The sequence below is a fragment of the Lutra lutra genome, chromosome 2 (assembly GCF_902655055.1).
Source record: "Lutra lutra chromosome 2, mLutLut1.2, whole genome shotgun sequence".
Lineage (NCBI taxonomy): Eukaryota > Metazoa > Chordata > Mammalia > Carnivora > Mustelidae > Lutra > Lutra lutra.
In genome coordinates, this window is record NC_062279.1 from 205,572,609 (window position 1) to 205,594,361 (window position 21,753).

Consider the following 21,753-nt stretch of genomic DNA (forward strand, 5'->3'; position numbering starts at 1 on the left):
GCCCGAGCACGGCTGAGGACTCAGGAAAGAAGTAAACGGCACCGCCGCACGACCGCATCTCCCCGATGGGCAGGTTCCTCTGACGCTGGGTAGAGCGGTCGTCCCGGAACCGCGGAGCGCAGGTCCCAGCACGGAAGACAGACAGTAACACCGCCACGGGGCCCCAGTGTCCGCCGCCGCGCGGTTCCGGGCCGGCTTGAACGCCCATCTCTGGTCTCCGCCCCTTTTCCTCTTGCTCTTTCTAATCCTTCCCCCTCGGCCAATTCCGGACAGGAACCCTTTTTAGATTCTTCCACGTGGAAGCGTAGGACTAATTTCGTCCACACCATCCGGAATGGCCAACATGGCGGCCGCCATAAGATGCCTCGGTAGAGGTAAAGCGGGGCGTTCTCTGGGCTTAGGAGGGACAGCAGCTCCGGTATGGGGGCTGCGGTTGTAAGCCGGACGCTCCTAGCACGGTCTGCACTGGGGGCTCGAAACGCTTCTCAGGGCTCTAGGTTCTCCAGAGAGTTATTACTTAAAAGCGATCCTATCGGATACTTCACTTCTTTCTGGAGCTGTCCTTCGTAGGGGTGTCGTGGGAGGAGGTGTGCCCGGCCAGCCCTCCGGCCACCCTTGGGGACCGAGGCGAGGACGCGGTTCCGTCTCCACCGGGGTGTGAGCTGCGCGGGGAGCTCCGAGTGCAAGAGGAGCTGCGGTTAGGGTTCTGCGTCCGTCAAGTTTAACACGTTACAGAATGTTTGCTCGTGCTTTGGGAGCACGTCTGTGCAGGCAACTCTGATTTTTTTTTTCTTTTAAATAATTTTTAATAAACATATAATGTATTATTAGCCCCAGGGGTACAGGTCTGTGAATCGCCAGGTTTACACACTTCACAGCACTCACCATAGCACACCACACCCCCAGTGTCCATGACCCCATCACCCTCTCCCTAACCCCCTCCCCAGAAACCCTCAGTTTGTTTTGTGAGATGAAGAGTCCCTTATGGTTTGTCTCCCTCCCGATCCCATCTTGTTTCATTTAAAGCAATTCTGATTTTTTTTTTAAGATTTTATTTATTTATTTGACAGAGATCACAAGCAGGCAGAGAAGCAGGCAGAGAGAGAGAGGGGAGGAAGCAGGCTCCCCGCTGAGCAGAGAGCCCGATGCAGGGCTTGATCCCAGTACCCTGGGATCCTGACCTGAGCCGAAGGCAGAGGCTTTAACCCACTGGGCCACCCAGGCGCCCCAGGAATTCTGATTCTTAAAGTGCGCAGACGTCGTCTAATTCCCATCAGCATTTATCATTTGGAGACTAATTGTGTGGTGCTTCTTGGTAGCTCTTTTCCGCAGTTGTTAGACTCTGTTGTCGAGGACGACAGCCCTTTTTCGGTTACAATGCTTTTTTTTTTAATACAGTGCTTTTTAAATTTTTGTTTTGTGTTTTGGAAACATTGATACATACTGTTGTTTAATTAAGGTGGCCCTTTAGGGGAAGCAGCAGCCGGCATCACTCCTGTTTTGCGGAGGAATAAACTGATAAGTGGAGATATGTAGTAGCACTCCTAGAACTAGTAAGTGGAGGGCAAAACTGAAGCTTCACTCCTAGGCCAGTGATTTTTTTTTTTTTTTTTTTTTTTTTTTTTTTTAAACTACATCCTAGTTTTCTCTTTGAGCTTCTTACAGGAACGCCTAGTGTCAAGACAGAATTCTCTGGCCTAGTTGTTTAAGATCCGGTAACGACTAAGCGAGCAAACCAAAAAGTGTACCTTTACTGAAAAGAGTTATGGTGTTTTCTTCATGTATGAGAGAAATAGCATTATATTAGACCAAAATAAACCAAAAAGAGAGATGAAGATTATCATTCTCTCCTTGCCATGTTTTTTTCTCTTGGTTTCTAGGATTCCTCACTGTCTTGATACTATTTTTATATCACCTGTCATGTCTCACATTACTTTGCTGGATCCTCCTCCTCTCCCCAATCTCTTACCTTGCAGTGTCTCAGGAGCCAGGATCCTGTCTTTCATCGTTACGTCTTTTGTATATAAATTCACTCCTCTGCTGATTTCATCCACGTCTTCTGGCTTTGACTATTTTCTATATTGTGATCGGCTCTCAAACTTAGAATTAGAGTTAGGACCTCTTTTGAACTTTCGATTCTTGAACTCATCTGCTGGTTCTAGATCTCCACTTGTATATCTCATTAGCACTTAGCATTTGTCTAAAATTGGACTCATTATAGTGTGCAGTCTTCCCCATCTCATTGGATGGTAACTTCATCCTTGCTCTGGACCAAAACCTCGAATATCCTCAACTCCCCCTCCTTTCCCCACGCTTCACATTAATTAGTTGACAAATCCCATTGGTTTTACCCTTGGAATAAATCCAAAATCTAACTTCTCGCTACACTACAGCAACTGCCTTGTATGCCATTACCATTCCTTACCTGGATTTCAGTATATGCTCAACAAGTAGTAAAATTGGTCCTTTAAGAGCCTAAGTCATGTTACTCTTATGCTTGAAACTCTGCAAGGCCTCCCCATTTTTCTTGGTCCTTAAAAATGGCCTATGGTTGTGCTGTCTTTATTGTTATCCACTGTTGAGCACTTCAGATGTGGTTAATCTGAATTGAATGTGTCAAATACACATTAGATTTTAAGGACTTAGTACCCAAAAAAGTAAAATACCTGAATTTTTTATATTGGTAACATGTTGAAATATTATTTCAAAATATTATTTCAAAATATAATATTTTGGGGTATTGGCTGTAATAAAATGTGTTAATCTTAATTAATTTCACTGGTTTCTTTTTTACCTTTTTAAAATGTGGCTATTAGAAATTTTAAAATTATATATGTGGTTTATATTCTACTTCCATTGGACAGCACTGGCCTAGGGTCTTCATATCATCTTGTGCCTGCCTTGTCCCCGCTGCCTCGCCCTTACCCAGTTTATCTCTCTGACCTCATTTCTGGCTGCCCTTCCCCTCACTCTGTTGTGTGCTCTAGCCACACTGGCTTCCTTGTTTCCTGATCAACACCAGGAACATTTCTGCCTTGGGAAGACTTTCTCCAGATGGGATGAGGGTTCAAGACCCTTTTTCTAGGTATTTGTGTGACTAATTTTCTCATTTCTTTCAAGTCTTGGCTCAGGTGTCACCTTTTTTTTTTTTTTTTTTTAATTTTTTTTAATTTATTTTTTAAAGATTTTTATTTATTTATTTGACAGAGAGAGAGAGATCACAAGCAGGCAGAGAGGCAGGCAGAGAGAGGGGAGGAAGCAGGCTCCCTGCAGAGCAGAGAGCCCGATGCGGGGCTCGATCCTAGGACCCTGAGATCATGACCTGAGCCGAAGGCAGCGGCTTAACCACTGAGCCACCCAGGCGCCCCCAGGTGTCACCTTTTTGATGAAGCCTACCTTAATCTTAAAAGTGCAGCCCACTTTCCCCTTGACTCTCCATTTTAACCACTGAGTTCCCCCCATCACTACCATTTTGTGTTTATTAGTGTTGTCTCCCTTCATTGGGACGTAAGCTCCACGGGGACAGGGATTTTTGTCTGTTTGTTCACTAAATGTTTAAAGTGGTGCTAGCACGTTTCGTTGGCATATTGTGTAGAAGAATGAATAAATCAATGGACCTACATCGTAATGCCACCCCTCTTCCGTGTGTTGTAACTAATAATACTTAAAGTAATTCAAATGCAGTTTTTGCTTTCATTTGTTCAAATTTCCTTCCTCCATTCAGTGATGGTGAATAAGCTATACACATTCCCTCCCCGTGATGCTTATCTTTTATGAGGTGCAGGCATGAACTGGTTAATTATTTTCTTTACTTACAATTGTTCTAAGTGATGTGAGGGAAAAGTACAAGGTGCTGTAAGAGTGTTTGTGGGAGACCTAGTCTGTCCTGAGTCTTCAGGGAAAACTTCTGAAGTAGTTTAACAGAGTCCCTGAAAGATCATTGGCTAAATAGAAATTAGCTATGGAAGGGGGAGTAGAGGTGATAGGGGAGAATGTTATAGATGGAGGGAAGATTATATTTGAAATACCAAAGTGGTTAAAAAATTACAGCGTGTTTAAGAAACTGAAAGGATGGGGCGCCTGGGTGGCCCAGTCAGTTAAGTGTCTCCCTTTGGCTCAGGTGATGATCCCAGAGTCCTGGAATTGAGCCCCGCCTGGGCTCCCTGCTCAGCCCAGAGCCTGCCTCTCCCTCTGCCCACCTACCCCTCCCCACTTTGTGTGTGTGTGTGCACGCGCGTGCGCGCACGTTCTCTCTTTGTCTCTGTGTCTGAAATAAAATCTTAGAAAAAAAAAGCTGAAAGGAGGCCAGTGTATTTGAAGTACAGCAAGCGTGAGAAAGAGTCGTGTTAGATCAAGTTCACTATAGGTTAGAAGTACCTCATGGAGGACCTTGTTAGGAAGTTATTCAAAGAACAAGGGGAAGCCATCCAGGTGTTTTAGGGATGTGATGATATTTTCATTTTTAAATGATCCCTCTTACTAGTAGGTAGAAAAGAAGTGGAGTAGACCAAGAGTGGAATATCGAAGGGTTTGGAATTTGTTGCCGTAATCCTTGTGGTAGGTGAGGATGGCCTGGACTATGACGGGTGTAGTGGGAAGGAAAGACTAGATGGTAAGATCTCCTAGGGAAATTGAGGATTGTGGAACTCTAGTCTTTCAGTATCAGATACAAGAAACAGCTAGGAAAGGAGATGGAGTATTTCCCATCTCACTGCCAAGGGGTTGGGGTGGGGCTGGGAGTGACTTTTGAGAACCAGTACAGATGCGGGACGGTTTCTCAGTCGTTGAGATAATTCTCTTCTCTCTGAAGTAGCAAGTGAGGTTATCTGCAAAGAGTGAAGGGAGAAGTGTGTTAAAGGAGTGTGATAATACAGGTAGACAAAATGACCGCAGAGGGATTGAAATACAGATATGGTCTAACTGTGCTATCTGAATATAGTTGACCCATGAACAGTGTAGAGATTAGGGGTGCGCCCCCCAACCCCAGGCAGTTGAAAATCTGCATAATAATTTTTTTTGTTTCTTTCTTTATTGAGTCTAACCCCCCAGCCAGGGAACAAGAACAGATCATGATGACTGTCACACACCCTCCCTCCCAACTCTCTGCCTTAATTTTGACTCCTCCAAAACAGAACTACCAATAGCCTAATGTTGATGGAAGCCTTGCTGATAACAGTTGATAAACACTTATTTTGTATGTTCTGTGTATTATATACTGTATTCTTACAATAAAGTAAGATAGAGAAAAATGTTATTAAGAAAATCATAAGGCAGAGAAAATACATTTACAATACTGTACTGTCTTTATTGAAAAAAAAAAATCTCTGTATAACTGGACCCACACAGTTCAAACCCATGTTGTGCAAGGGTCAGCTATAGTGGTATTTTTGTAATTTGTTTTTTATTAGTGTGTCACAGTTTCATAGCTTTCTGTTGAAAAGCATAATTTCTGGTTGTCATGATTTGGGATTTTAAATAATAGTGGTTGATTGTTTTATAGTAGTTTGCAGTTGATGTATTCAAGAAAATTATTATTCTGAGGATCTTACCAAGGTTGTTGGGTTCTTGTTTAGTACAACTAGAACTTTTGTTTATTGTTTGGAAGTGTTTGCCAAACCTTGAATGGTTCATTGCTGTTCCTTCATTTACTATGTGTGATTTTTTGAAGGTAGCTGGCTTCTTTGAAAATGTGGAGGATCTCCTCTTAAATTTTTGCATACAAGCATAGCCCACGGGATTTGAGATTTTTGAGGGCGCCCTCTTCTTCCTTAGCCGTTAAAGCCCCTTGTGGTTATTGTACCACAAAGAATTCCCGACATTAAACAGGTCTCCCACGCTGCCCCAAATGTTATTCCTGAATTCATAGAATTCAGTTGTGATGTTTATCTTGTGCTTCAACTTTCTCTTGGTAGATGAGGGATGAAGTTAAGTTGTTAGGCATGTGGCTTTGATGGCGTTTGAACGGATGGTAAGTAGGAGTAGCTAAGGGAAGATACGAAGATGGTGCATCCCAGTCAAATGTAACATTAAATGCAGTGGCACAGAGGCAGGAATTTACTTGACGGATTCAAGGGTCAGAAAGTAGGATCCTAGTGAACAAGTAGGAGAGTGCTGTTGAGTGATAGGCAGGGGCCCCTCAGAGAAAACCTGGTAGACCTCAGTAAGGAATTTGTACCATTCTGCATGCACAGTGCTATGCATTTGGAAACTTAACTAATGAAATGAATTCACTTGATGTGTAGACGAGTGTTATAATTCCCATATTATGGGTTGTTGCATGGTTTTATATAATAAATGGAATTTAAGATTAGATTTTAAGTCATTTTATGTGGAATTCTAGTTGTAGAGTACTAAAAAAATTGGGTTGAAGTCTATTCAACAGAAAAGACAATGTAGAGGGCCAAAAATGTGGACACTTACTCTAATGTATAAGAAAAATGCAAAATAAGACAGTTCTCCATATTGTCTTTCATTTACTAGATTGGCAAAGACCAAAATGTTTGGTAACTTACTATGTTGGCATAAATGTGTGAAAATAAGCTACCTTTTCATTGCCGGTTGAAATGTGTATGGCACTGTCATTATAGAAAGCAGTATTTATCAAAATTACAAATGTTCATGTCTTTTGACTCAGCAAATTTACTTGAAATTTATTTTGTAAATACATTTGTACGTGTACAAAATGATGTTTACACCAGGTTATTTAACACAGCACTGTTTATAATAGCAAAATATAAGTGACCTAATGGTTGGTCAGTGATTAAGTAAATTAAATAACCACACAGTGGAGTACTTTGCAGCTGTAAGAAGGTAAGTCTTTATGAACTGGTAGGAAATTATCACTGTAATATATACATATACAAACTTTTATGAAAGGCCTGCATGAAATTACGTATGTACATCTCACGTAAATATGTGTATTTATATCTGTGTGTGTGTGTGTGAGAAAATGGACCCAACTATCTTTAGGTGAGAAAGCAAGGTGTATAGAATAGTGAGTAGAATGTTCTACCATTTTATTAAAGAGGAGGGAAAAAATATATCTACGAAGATGCACAAGAAATTGCTAACATGGGCCGGGGGGTTGTGGGGGGCTAGTGGTGGGAGGAAGACTTTATTTTTGAAGATTTTATTTATCTATTTGTCAGAGAGAGAGCACACAAGCAGGGGAGCAGCAGGCAGAGGGAGAAGCAGGCTCCCTGCTGAGCAAGGAGCCAGATGCTCCATCAGGACCTGAGATGAAGGCAGACGCTTTGCTGGCTGAGCCACCCAAGCATCCCAAAGACTTTTAGTGTTTTCTTTTGCGATTCTTTAAATAAAGACATTTTCTTTGTATTTCTGCATGCAAAAGAATATAATATATAAAAAATGTGAAATTCTGAATACTCACTATTAATCTTAAAGAAATAGAACATTATCAATTCTTCAAATGCCCAAGTGTCTTTTTCTTTCATCTGCTTCTTCCCCAGTCATAAGCACTTTCCCTGTATTTGTTTTATCCCTCCCTTGTTTTCTTAATAGTTTTAATACACACATGCATACAAATATATATATATATATCCATAAATACAAAATTGATTAGTTATGCATGTTTTTGAACTTTAAATAATACCAAATGAATTCTTCTGCCTCTTACTTTTTTTTTTATCAAAATTATGTTTGTGAAATTCATCCATATAACACATAGTTGAGTCATTTTTACACTTCTCTAGTTTTCCATTATAAGAATTACCACAGTGTATCCATTCTACTGTAGATAACTGCTTGGGTTCTTTTCTGCAGTTTTGCCATTACAAAGATGTTATGGTGGTGGTGATGATGATGACGATTTATTTTAATTCCGGTATAGGTGTCATACAGTGTTATATTACTGTTTCAGGTGTATAATACAGTAATCCAGCAATTCTGTATATTACTCAGTGGTTGTCATGATAAGTGTACTCTTAATCCCCATCACCTATTTTAGCCATCCCCCCACCTACGTCCCCTCTGGTAACCATCTGTTTGTTCTCTATAGTTAAGAGTCTGGTTTTGTTTTTTTTTTTGTTTTGTTTTTGTTTTTGTTTTTTGGTTTGTCTCTTTTTTCCTTTGTTCATTTGTTTTGTTTCTTAAGTACTATATGGGTGAAATCCTATGGTATTTATTTTTCTCTGGCTGGCTTATTTCACTTGTCATTATAATTTTTAGATCCATCCATGTTGTTGCAAATGTCAAGATTTCATTCTTTTTTATAGCTGAATAATATTTCATTGTATGTACACACACACACACCCCACATCTTTTTTATCCATTGATTGGTTGATGGACACTTGGGCTACTTCCAGAATTTGGCTCTTGTAAATAATGCTGCAGTAAATATAGGGATGCATATATCTTTTTGAATTAGTGTTTTCATACTCTATGTGAAAATACCCAGTAGTAAAATTAGTGGATTATATGGTAATTCTATTTTTAAATTTTTTTCTATTTTTAATTTTTTTGAGGCACCTCCACATGGTCTTCCACAGCGTCTACACCAGTTTATAATCACTAGTAGCGCTTGAGGTTTCCTTTGTCTTTATATCCTTGCAAACACTTCTTTCTTGTGTTATGGATTTTAGCTATTCCGACAGGTGTGAGGTGTTATTTCATTATCATTTCAGTTTGCTTTTTGCTAATGATGAGTGACATTGAGCATCTTTTCTTGTGTCTGTGGACATTTGTATGTCTTTTTTGGAGAAATGTCTGTTTGTGTCTTCTACCCATTTTTTTTTCCATTTTATTTTATTTCTTTCCAGTGTTCCAAAATTCACTGTTTATGCACCTCAGCCAGTGCTCATAATACCCACCATCAAGCTCACCCAACCCCCCACCCCACCCCCTCCAAAATCCTCAGTTTGTTTCTCAGAGTCCACAGTCTGTCATGGTTCGTCTCCCCCTCCAATTTCCCCCAACTCACTTTTCCTCTCTATCCCCCAGTATCCTCCGTGTTATTCCTTATGCTCCACAAGTAAGTAAAACCATACAATACTTGACTCTCTCTGCTTGACTTATTTCACTCAGCATAATCTCTTACAGTCCTGTCCATGTTGCTACAAAAGTTGGGGATTCATCCTTTCTGACAGAGGCATCATACTCCATAGTGTATATGGACCACATCTTCCTTATCCATTCGTCCGTTGAAGGGCATCTTGGTTCTATCTACAGTTTGGCAACTGTGACCATTGCTGCTGTGAACATTGGTTCTACCCATTTTTTAATTGAAGTATTATTATTATGTTTTTGTGTGTGTGTGTGGAGTTGTGTAAATTCTTTATATATTTTGGATACTATTTACTGGATATGTCATTTGAAAATATCTGCTCCCATTCAGTAGGTCATCTTTTAGTTTTGTTGTTTCCTTCACTATGCAGAAGGGTTTTATTTTGATGTTGTCTCTATCTCTATAGTTTCTTTTTGCTTTTGTTTCCCTTGCCTAAGGCGATATATCTAGAAAAGTGTTGCTATAGCTGACGTCAAAGAAACTACTGCCTGTTCTCTCTGCTAAGATTTTTATAGTTTCTGGTCTCACATTTAGTGGTTTTTTGTTTTGTTTTGTTTTAAGATTATTTATTTATTTTGGAGAGAGAATGCAAGCAGGGAGAGAAACAGTGGGAGCAGGAGAGTAGAGAGAGACTCTCAGGTGGACTCCCCTCTCAGTGTGGAGCCTGACGTGGGGCTTCATCCCATGACCGTGAGATCTTGACCTGAGCTGAAACCCAGAGTTGGATGCTCAACCAATTGAGCCACCCAGATACTCCTCACATTTAGGTTTTTACTCATTTTGAATTTATTTTTGTGGAGGGTGTAAGGTATTGGTCCAGTTTCATTCTTTTGCATGTAGCTGTCCAGTTTTCCCAGCATCGTAATTTTCAAGAGATCATCTTTTTCCCATTGCATATTCTTATCTCCCTTGTCAAAGATTAATTGACCATATAATTATGGGTTTATTTCTGGGCTTTCTGTTCTGTTCCATAGAGCTATGTGTCTGTTTTTGTGCCAGTATCATATTATTTTGATTGCCGCAGATTTATAGTATATCTTGAAATGTGGGATTGTGATACTGCCAGTTTTGTTTTTCCTTTTCAAGATTGCTTTGGCTATTCAGGGTCTTCTGTGGTTCCATACAAATTTTAGGATTATCTGTTCTAGTTATGTGAAAAATGCTGTTGATATTTTGATAGGGATTGCATTAAATCTGTTGATTGCTTTGGGTAGTATGGACATTTTAACAATATTTGTTCTTCCAACACATGAGTATAGAGCATCTTTCCATTTGTTTGTGTCATCCTCAACTTCTTTCTTTAGTGTTTTATAGTTTTCAGAGTATATGTCTTTCACCTCCTAGGTTAAGTTTATTCCTTCATATTTTATTATTTTTGGTATGATTGTAAATGGGGTTGTTTTCTTATTTTCTCTTTCTGCTATGTCATTATTAAAATGAAGAAATGCAGTGGATTCCTGTGTATTGATTTTGTGTCCTGCAACCTTAGTGAATTCATTTATCAATTTTAGTAGTTTTTTATTGGAGCCTTTCCTGTTTTTTTTTTTTTTTTTGAATATAGTATCATGTTATCTGCAAATAATGAGAGTATGACTTCTTCCTTACAGACTTGGATCCTTTTATTTCTTATCGTTGTCTGATTGCTGTGACCAGGACTTCTAGGACTATGTTGCATAGAAGTCATGAGAGTGAACATCCTTGTCTTTTTCTTGAACTTAAGGGAAAAGCTCTATTTTTCCTCATTGAGGATGATGTTAGCTGTGTGTTTTTCGTATATGGCATTTATTATGTTGAGGTGTGTTCTCTCTAAATCTACTTTGTTGAGGGTTTTTATCTTTTTTTTTTTTTTTTAAAGATTTTATTTATTTGTCAGAGAGAGGGAGAGAGAGCGAGCACAGGCAGACAGAATGGCAGGCAGAGGCAGAGGGAGAAGCAGGCTCCCCGCTGAGCAAGGAGCCCGATGCGGGACTCTATCCCAGGACGCCGGGATCATGACCTGAGCCGAAGGCAGCTGCTTAACCAACTGAGCCACCCAGGCGTCCCTTGAGGGTTTTTATCTTGAAGGGATGTTATACTTTGTCACATCTTTTTTCTACATCTTTTGAAATGATACTGTGTTTTTCATTCTTTCTTATTGATGTGATTATCACATTGATTGATTTGAGAATATTGAACCACCTTGCATCACAGGAATAAATCCCTCTTGATCATGGTAAATGAGTTTTTAAATTTATTATTGAATTGAGTTTACTAATATTTTGTTGAGGATTTTTGCACCTGTGTTCAGAGATATTGACCTTTAGTTCTTTTCTTTGTAGTGTCTTTATCTTGGCCTCATAAAATGAATTTAGAAGCTTTCCTTCTTTCTCTTTTTTTTTTTTTTTTTGGAATAGTTTGAGAAGAATACATAACTCTTCTTTATTTCTTTCTTTATTTTTGTTCTAAAGATCTTATTTATTTATTTAATTGACGGAGAGACAGCAAGAGAGGGAACACAAGCAGGGGAAGTGGGAGAGGGAAAACCAGGCTTCCCGCCAACAGGGAGCCTGACGTGGGGTTTCATCCAAGGACCTGGGGATCATGACCTGAGCCAAAGGCAGACACTTAACGACTGAGTCTCCCAGGCGCCCTGGTAACTCTTTTTTTTTTTTTTTTTTTTTTTTTTTTTTAAGAGAGAGAGGGAGAGAGAGCAAGTACAGGCAGACAGAATGGCAGGCAGAGGCAGAGAGAGAAGCAGGCTCCCTGATGAGCAAGGAGCCCAAAGTGGGACTCGATCCCAGGACGCTGGGATCATGACCTGAGCCGAAGGCAGCTGCTTAACCAACTGAGCCACCCAGGCGTCCCGCCCTGGTAACTCTTTGTTTGGTAGAATTTATCTGTGAAGCCATCTGGTCCTGGACTTTTGTTTGTTGGTTGGACTTTTTTTTTTTTTTTTAAGATTTTATTTATTTGACAGAGAGAGATCACAAGTAGGCAGAGAGGCAGGCAGAGAGAGAGAGGGGAAGAAGCAGGCTCCCCACAGAGCAGAGATCCCGATGCGGGGCTCGATCCCAGGACCCTGAGATCACGACCCCAGCTGAAGGCAGAGGCCTTAACCCATTGAGCCACTCAGGCGCCCCTGTTGGTTGGACTTTTGATTACTGATTCATTTTCATTGCTGGTGATTGATTTGTTTGTTTTCTATTTCTTTCTGCAGTTTTGGTAGATTATATGTTTCTAGGAATTTAACTATTTCTTTCAGGTTGTCCAATTTGTTGGCATAATTTTTCATAATATTCTCTTATAATGCTTTGTATTTCTGTGCTATCAGTTGTTTTTTTCCTCTTTAATTTCTGATTTTTTTTTTTTATTTGAGTCCTTTCTCTCTCTGTCTCTCTGCCTCTCTGTCTGCCTCTCTGTCTTTTGATGCGTCTGGCTCACGGTTTATTAGTTTCATCGATCTCTTCAAAGAACCTGTTCCTGGTTTCATTGATCTGTTCTATTGTTTGTTTGTTTTTAGTTTCATTTATTTCTGCTTTAATTTTTATTATTTCCTTCCTTCTACTGGTTTGGGGTTTTGTTTGTTCTCTTTCTAGCTCCTTTAGGTGTAAGGTTAGGTTGTTTATTTGAGGTTTTCCTTGCTTGAGATAGGTCTATATTGCTGTGAACTTACCTCTTAGAACAGCTTTTGCTGCTTCCCAAAGATTTTGACCACGGTGTTTTCATTTTCATTTGTCTGCACGTATTCTTTGATTCCCTCTTTGATTGCTTGGTGACCCATTCACTGTTTAGTAGCATGTTATTTAACCTTCATGTATTTGTTTTTTTTCCAGATTTTTTCTTGTGGTTGATTTCTTCTAGTTTTGTAGTGTCGTGGTCAGAAAAGATGCATGGAATGATTTTGATCTTCCTGAATTTGTTGAGACTTGTTTTGTGACCTAATATGTGATTTATTCTGTAGGATGTTCCCTATGCAGTTGAGAAGAATGTGTATTCTTCTGTTTGGGGATGGAATGTTCAGAATATATCTATTAGGTAGATCTTGCCCAGTGTGTCATTCAAAACTACTGTTTCCCTGTTGATTTTCTGTTTGTTGATCTATCCATTAATATAAGTGGGGTGTTAAAGTTTCCTACTATTGTATTACTATTGATTACTTCCTTTGTTTGTTATTAGCTGCTTTATGTATTGGGTCCCCCATGTTGGGGGCATAAATATTTATAATTATTATATCTTCTTGTTTTGTTTTTCCTTTTATGATTATATAATGTCCTTCTTTTTCTCTTGTTACAGTCTTTGTTTTAAAGTCTATTTTGTCCATTATAAATATTGCTACCATGGCTTTCTTTTCACTTCCAGTTGCATGATAAATGCTTTTCCATCCCCTCACTTTCAATCTGCATGTGTATTTTTTTTTTTTTTTTTTTTAAGTAAACTCTACCCCAATGTGGGGTTTGAGCTCAACCCTGAGATCAAGAGTCTCATACTTTACTGACTGAGCTAGGCAGGCTTCTCAATCTGCATGTGTCTTTAGGTCTGAAATGAGTCTCTTACAGGCAGCATATAGATGGATGTTGCTTTTTTTGTTTGTTTGTTTTTTAAGATTTTATCAATTTACCTGACAGACAGAGATCACAAGTAGGCAGAGAGACCCACAGAGAGGAAGGGAAGCAGGCTCCCTGCTGAGCAGAGAGCCTGTTGTGGGGCATGATCCCAGGACCCTGAGATCATGACCTGAGCGGAAAGCAGAGGCTTTAACCCACTGAGCCACCCAGGTGCCCCTGGATGTTGCTTTTCTATCCATTTTTTTACTCTGTGTCTTTTGACTAGAGTATGTAATACATTTATTCAAAGTAATTATTGATAGGTTTATACTTATTGCCATTCATCACTTATGGTAAGGCTGTTTTGGGATTCTGTTTCTTCTCTTCCTCTTTTCTCTCACAGTTTGTTGGTTTTCTTTAGTGATATACTTGGATTCCTTTTTCTTTTTCCTTTTGCGTAACTATAACTGGTTTTTGATTTGTGGTTACATTGGGCTTGTATATGACATCTTATGCATATAACAGTCTAAATTAAGTTGATGGTTGCTTAACTTTGAATCCATTCTTTGCTCTTCTCCTTCCATGTTATAGGTATGCGGTGTCATGCTTTACATCTTTTGTGAATCCCTTGACTGATTTTTACAGATATATTTATTTTCACAGCTTTTGTGCTTCCTACTTTTCTTACTCCTACTTACGGTCTTTGGCTTTCACACAGAGTCTCCTTTAACATTCCTGTTGGGCTGGTTTAGTGGTCATGACTTCGTTGAACTTTTGTCTGTCTGGGAAACTGTCTCCCTCTATTTTGAATGATTGCTTTGCTGGATACAGTATTCTTGGCTATAGGTTTTTTCTTTCAGCGCTTTGAGTATATTCTGACCTGCAAAGTTTGTGCTGAAAATCTGCTGAAAGCCTCCCCTTGTGTGTAACTTTTCTGTTGCTTCTTTTAAAATTTTTTCTTAATAACTACTTTTTGGTTGGTGTGTATTTTGGTGTGACCTCCCTTAGTTTGATTTTGTTGGGGGAATCTGTGTACATCCTGGATCTGGGTTTCTGTGGAGGTTTTTTGGTTTTTGGTTTTTGGTTTTTTTTCCCCCTAGATTTAGAAATTTTGGGCTATTATTTTTTCAAGTAAATTTTCTAACCCCTTTTCTTTCTCTTCTTCTTCTGGGATCCCTGTAATGTGAATGTTGTTATGCTTGATGGTATTTCTGAGTTCCCTAAGTCTATTTTCATATTTATTATTATTTTTTCTTTCTCTTATTTAGCTTGATTGGTTTCCATTATTCTTTCTTCCAGGTCACGACTGTTTATTCCATCTCGTGTGTTTTCTATTTCAGTTTGAGTTCTTCATCTTTGATTGGCTTTATTTTATGCTTTCCATCCCTTTGTTAAGGGCCTTACTGAGATTCTCTAGTCTTAAGTCCAGTGAGTTATCTTTATGACCATTACTTTACATTTTCTACCAGTTTTATTTATCTACCAGTATTTCTACCAGTATTACTTATCTCCAGTTTACTTAGTTCTCTTGCTATGATTTTGTCCTTTTCTTTCATTTGGGACATGTTCATCTGTTTGCTCATTTTGTCTCTCTGTGTCTGTTTTCATCTGTTAGAAAAGTCAGTTATGTCTTTTGTTCTTGAAAGTAGTGGCCTTAATGAAGAGCAGGTCCTGTCGTGTGCTGCAATGCAACGTCCCCTGTTCATCAGAACTTGGCACTTCAGGCATGGCTCCTCTGAGTGTTGTGTGTGCCCTGCTCTTGTGGCTGAGCCATGTTGCCTTCATTCCAGTCATCTGCAATGGCTCTCTTTGCCTTTTGTGGGCAGGGTTGGGTCTCTCTGTTGTTAGTGGGCCAGTCTGGGGACACTTTGGGCTTAAGTTGAGTCAGACCAGATGTTTGCTAGAGATGCAGTAGCACCTAACTGTAGCTGAGTGTGGGGGCAGGGTGCTTGGTGCCAGCAAGGTCCAAGTTGAGAGGACTGGACCTCCAGCACCAGAGACTGAGGAAGGTTGTGTTGGAAGGGTCAGATCTGCAGAAGTGCTCTGGGTCGGGATGTGTAGTGTTAGCCAGATTTGTGTGGGTCTGTTGTGGGAGGAGACCTGGATTAGAGGTGTGGATGGAGGGGGCATGTCAGCAGGAGAACAGGGCGGCGGGGTGCACTGTTAGCAGGTTAGGTAGCAAGTGTTGGTGCTGCTCTGATTCCCAAAGGTGTTGGTGTGTTTATACTGCGGGTGAGGCATGCAAATGGTGCCTGCCAATAATTTTGTTCCTAAGAAGTCTCCCAAAGATCCCTGCCTCTCCAGCATATGGTCTGAGATTTGTTGATTCAAACAAACCGCCCTCTCGTACACCCCAGGCATTTTTCACACTGCTGCTTCTGTGCTGTATCCGCATGGAGGCTGTTTGTTTTGCTGTCTCTTTAATCGGGAGGACTCAGTTTCTCTTGCTTCTGATTCCCTCCTATCTCTCCCTTCTGTCTCTCCCATGAGCCTGCTGATTTTTAAAGTTCCAGGTGCCAAGCCTTGCTGATTGTAAGAACTCCTGAAATTCAGCTTCCCTGGTTTTCAAAGCCGAATGTTACGGGGATTGGTCTTCCCTGTGTGGGCTCCCTGGTTTGAGTGTCTTGTTTCTCTCCACTTTCTGTGCCCACGGTGCCCTTCCCTGCTCTGGACAGTCCTGCAGATCCATTTAGCTCCCAGCCATATCTCTGTCCTTCCTACCGTAAGTGGCTTTTTCTCTACATTTGGTTGTGGAGAGTCTGTTCTGCCAGCCTTTGGGTCATTTTCTGGGTTATTTATATTGAATTGGCTGTTACCTAGTTGTGTTCCTGGGATGAGGTGAGTTTATGGTCCTCTTACTTTGCCATCTTCTCCAGAAGTCTCCTCATGTTATGATGTTGTTATTTTTGTGCATGTCTCTTAGTACACATGTGCAGGAGTTTCTCTAGGGCATATTCCCAGAAGTGGAATTATTGCATCATTGATATGTGTATGCCCAGCTCATTGAATTATGCCATATTTTTTTCCAAAGTGGTATTCCAATTCATACTCTTATTTACTATGTGTAAAATTTACCCTTATTTAACATTTTCAGCAATCCCAGACTTTTTCTAAAAAGTTGCCAATCCAATGTATGTAAAACATTGCTACTTAAGTGATTGGATCTAGAAACTGTTACCTTCCACAATTTAATCAAAGCACTGCTTGCTTTACTGAAGAAGTCTTGTGAAAAAAATATTGTCAGCTGTAGTGAATAATATACTTAGTGATGTGGTTTATTTACATACTGGTGTAATTTTAATTTATAGGCCAACAGACTACTCTTTAAATAGCACTGTGGAATGCTATTTTATTGCGGTTTAATATTTACCTGATTACTAATAAGATTGTGCATTTTCCCATACATTCATGTATCATTTGTGTTTTCTTTTAAATTAGAAGCTTGTTCATCTCTTTTGTTTATTTTTTGGATTTATCTTACATATTCTGGATAATAATCCTTTGTTATATAGGTTGCTATTCTGTTCTCCCAGTTTTTGGCTTGTCTTTCACTTTCTTTAATAGATGTTCTTCACACTAATAAGTTACTTTTTGGCTAGTGCTTTTGGGTTTTGTTTGTGAAATTGTTCCCTCCCAGTCAGAAAAGACATTTTCCGTTCTGAAAGCCTTTAGTTTTGCCATTCACATAATCCTTAGTCCACCTAGATTTGAATGTGTGTGGTGTGAGATAGGGATCTAAACGTGCTCTTTTCCCTATGGATAATCCCTTTCCTTAACACCACTTAATTGAATTATTTGCACAGTGATTTGTAATAACATTTCAGATATCCACATGTGTATGGGTTTGTTGCTGGGCTGTTTTTGTTTTATCAGTTTGTCTTTCCATACTTGTGCCAATAGCCAAGTGTCTTAATTACCATAGCTTCAAAACAAGTTACTATCTGGTAAGGCAATTCCCTCCACTTTGCTGTTCTTCAGGAGTACCTTAGGCAGCTCTGGAATAAAATTTAAATTATTAAAAAGTAGTTCAGGTTACATATATGTATTCCATAATAGTAGAGCTAACATACTCTGTTGAACCTGAACTGGATTAAGGTAAAAATAAGGGAGAACATGGGTGCCTGATAGACTCAGTTGGTAGAGCATGTGACTTTCGACCTTGGGGGTTGTAAGTTTAAGCCCCACGTTGGGTGTAGAGATTACTTAAAAATAAAATCTAAAAGAAAATAAATGAAGACAGAATTTTTCAGTTAGTTGTTTAATTGGCTGTAGTTTCAAGAATTGCACTTTCTACTCTTACACTTTTTTGTTTTTAAGATTTATTTATTTATTTGAGAGAGAAAGAGCATAAGTGGGAGGGGCAGAGCGTGAGGGAGAGTATCCCAAGCCGACTCCACACTGAGCACGGAGTCAGATGCTGGACTTGATCCCCTGATCCTGAGATCACGATCTGAGCTGAAACCAAGAGTTGGATGCTTAACTCACTGGGCCACCCAGGCACCGCTGCTGTTATACTTTTTAAAGAATGGTTGAGAGTGACTATTTTTGTTTTGGAAAAAATTCATTAGGGATGTAAAATTATGGATGTAATGGTTAATATTAATATTTTACATTTTTTTTTCTTTCAAGTCTTGATACATCATCATCAGCATAGTCTTTTCAAGATGGCTTATCAGACACATCTTTATCCTTGTTCTGTATGTGTTCAGGGGCCCAGCAGACATTTTGCTGCTGCTACAAAGTAAGTATTTTTTAAAATTAATTTTCTTTGCTTTCATTTAAAATTTTGATGAAAAAACATTATGCTTTGTCTCTTAAAGATGTACATGGACATACAATTGTGCAAGTTTATTATCTCTGCTTTCTGGACCTTTTGTAATTCTAAAGGAAAATATGACTTACTATAGTAATACTTAACATTTATTGAACACTGACATATTCAATGACTAATTTAGTCTCTCCATGCTATTTTATGTGGAAGCTGTTGTTATTATGTTCTTTTTTTTGAGTTGAAAAGCATGACATTGAAACATTAACTTGCCTAGGTACACAGGGTAGTAAGTGTTGGAGCTAGGGCTTTGTGACATAATTATTTGTACTGGTCTCTGCTTCCAGTTCCTGATAGAGAGCTCCTAAAACTCCTATAATCTTCTGAGGGATAGGGATGCTAGGAGCATCTGTTATTCTAATATTTGGTCTTTGACCCAGTTCCTGATACAGAGCTCCTAAAACCCTTGTAATTTTCTAGGTAACAGGAGCATCTTTTGTTTTAATAAGAAACTCTTGGTGGACTCCTAGAGGGAGGCTGGTCACCAGAAAGACCAAGCCATGATTAGGAGCTTTCAGCTCCCGCCCGTCATCCAGAGAAGAGACAGGAGCTAGAGATTGAGTTCACAATTGATCATGCCTCCATAACATTCCCTGTCCGGTGAGGTTCTAAAAGTTTCTGGATTGGTGAGCGTATATATGTGCCCAAAGTATGGTACACCCAGACTCAACGGGGACAGAAACTCTGTACTCCAGACTCTTCTGGACCTTGCCCTATGTACCTATTCATCTGTATCCTTTATCGTATCTTTTATTATATAGTGAACTGGTAAATGTTAAGTAGGTGTTTCTCTGAGTTCTGTGAGTTATTCTGGCAAGTTACAAAGTCTGTGGAGGGGGTCACAGGACCCCTTGATTTGCAGCTACTGGGCCAGAATTACCAGAGGCCTTGAATTGCAATTGGCATCTGAAGTGGGGGCAGTCTTAGGAACTCCGTCCTTAATTTGTGGGATCTGATGCTAAATCCAGATAGAGAGTATCAGAACTGTCTTCAGTTGTTGGATACTCAGCTTATATCAGGTAATTGGTTGGTGTGGGAAAAAAATCCACACATTTAATGTCAGAACTGTTGTTTCTTATTTAACTGTATACCCTGTTCTACATCTTGCTTGCTTGCTTTTTACTTAACAATATATCTTGGGAGATTGTTTCAGAGGGAGCTCTCTATTTTTTTTTTAAATTGAAATATAATTGGTATATATTAGTGTCAGATGTACAGTCTAATAATTCAGTATTTCTACGTTTTGGGAAATGCTCACTATGGTAAGTCTGGTTAATATCTATCACTGTATAGAGCTACAGTTTGTTTTCTTGTGATGAGAACTTTTCAGTAATTTTCAGAGAGGCAATACAGTATTATTATTATAATTACAATATATAGTAGTCACTATGCTGTACATTACATCCCATGGTTAGTTTTACACCTGGAATTTTGTGCTCTTGACCACTTTCACCCATTTCACCCATCCCCACCACTGCCTCTGGTAAACACCAGTCTGTTCCGTGTATCTGTGAATTCTTTTTTTTTTCTTAAGTATTTCATGTATAAGTGAGATCGTATGGCATTTGTTATTCTCTGACTTACTTCACTTAGCATAGTGCCTTTAAGATCCATCCATGCTGTCTCAAATGGCAAGATTTTGTTCTTTTTTTATGACTGAATACTGTTTCATTGTATAAATGTACCATATTTTCTTTATCCATTGATTTGTTGATGGACACTTAGGGTTTTTTCCATGTTTTGGTGTTGTAAATAATGCTACAGCGAGCATGCGCATGCACATAATATTTCCTTGTGTGGCTATACCATAATTCATTAAACCACTTCCCTATTTACCCCTATGGCCCATGTTTATCTTTTCAGTCTTTTGCTATAACATATGAATAATCATGTACATAGATCTTGTCAAAGATTAGAATGTATTTTTAGTATAAACTCTGAGAAATAGAATTTTTGAATCAAAAGATGTGTGCATTTGTAGTTTTGATTGGTAATAGGTAATAGTAAATTGCCTTTATAGAGATATTTATGTCCTTATCAGTGAATTGTATTAGAATGTATACTTTTCCATATACAGTATAAAGTTTTTGAACTTTGCCAGTTTGATAGGTAATAAATGGTATCATCAAATTTTAATTTATATTTTGTTATTATTGAGGTTGTATATCTTTTCATGTGTTTAAGAGCCATGTAATTTTGTTAACTGTCAGTTTTCCTCTCTATATTATTTCAGCTTTAGTATATGTATTGCTGAAGCGAGCACTGTTTATTGTGAATTTTTGTTCATGTTCTATTCCAGTTCTTTGTTGTTGACTAGTAAGAGTGCTTTATATATAATAAATAAGCATATATTTGCATTATAACTTTACATTTTAACTGTTATGGTGGAGAAATGGACCAAGTGCTGTGGGATCACAGGTGAAATGTAAATTAATTATGCCTGAAAGAGGGTATGATAAGAAGTATTTGAGCTGGGTCCTAAAAGATGGAATTTTTCAGGGGGATTGAGAGAAAAGTAATTTGGTAATACAGAAGCATGAGAGTGAATGATATGGACGAAATACAGTCCTCTATGGCTTGAATATAGGATGGAGAGGGAGGTGGCAGAAATGTCAATAGAAAGGAACCTTCCTTTGAGTGTGTATAGTATCTGGATTCTTTTTTTTTTTTTTTAAGATTGTATTTATTTATTTGTTAGAGATCACAAGTAGGCAGAGAGGCAGGCACAGAGAGAGGGGGAACCAGGCTCCCTGCTGAGCAGAGAGCCCAATGTGGGGCTTGATCCCAGGACCCTGATATCGTGACCTGGAGAGGCGTAACCCACTGAGCCATCCAGGTGCCCCTGGATTCTTTTTTGTTTTTGAGAAGTTGGAGGAGTATTGGTTGTACCAGTTTACATTCCCATTCCCATCCAGCAATGAAACTTTGGATATCATCAGTCTTTATTTGTTTCTTCATCCTATTTCTAATTTATATCTTTTGCCTATTTTTCTGTTGGAATATTTATCTTTTTTCCTGATTTTTTTTTAAAGATTTTATTTATTTATTTGACAGACAGATCACAAGTAGGCAGAGAGGCAGGCAGAGAGAGAGCCGGGGAAACAGGCTCCCTGCTGAGCAGAGATCCCGATGTGGGGCTCGATCCCAGCACCCTGGGATTATGACCTGAGCTGAAGATAGAGGCTTTAACTCACTGAGCCACCCAGGCGCCCCTTTTTTCCTGATTTTTGAAAATATTTTTAGGGATACTCATTACTTTGAGAACATTTTATCTTTAAATGTTTCTTTTATTGAATAGAAATTTTTCATTTTCTGTCTTACCCATGTTCTGTTCCAGTGCAACTTTAAAAGCAATTTCACTTACCTAAAAAGGATAGTAT

At 39.1% G+C, this 21,753-nt stretch overlaps 1 protein-coding gene across 5 annotated transcripts in view; it reads left to right on the forward strand.

The window, feature by feature from the left end:
• The first annotated feature begins 237 nt into the window (after positions 1–237).
• The window catches only part of MRPL1 (mitochondrial ribosomal protein L1), a 101,827-nt gene continuing 80,311 nt past the window's right edge, over positions 238–21,753 (forward strand). For all 5 annotated transcript variants that reach the window (XR_007125363.1, XR_007125364.1, XM_047719622.1 and 2 more), the window contains exons 1-2: positions 238–374; positions 18,175–18,286. Coding sequence is in view for 3 of the 5 variants with exons in the window: in XM_047719622.1 (XP_047575578.1) it covers positions 335–374; positions 18,175–18,286 (152 nt within the window). In the remaining 2 variants the exon portion in view is untranslated. The remainder of the gene's footprint in view (positions 375–18,174; positions 18,287–21,753) is intronic.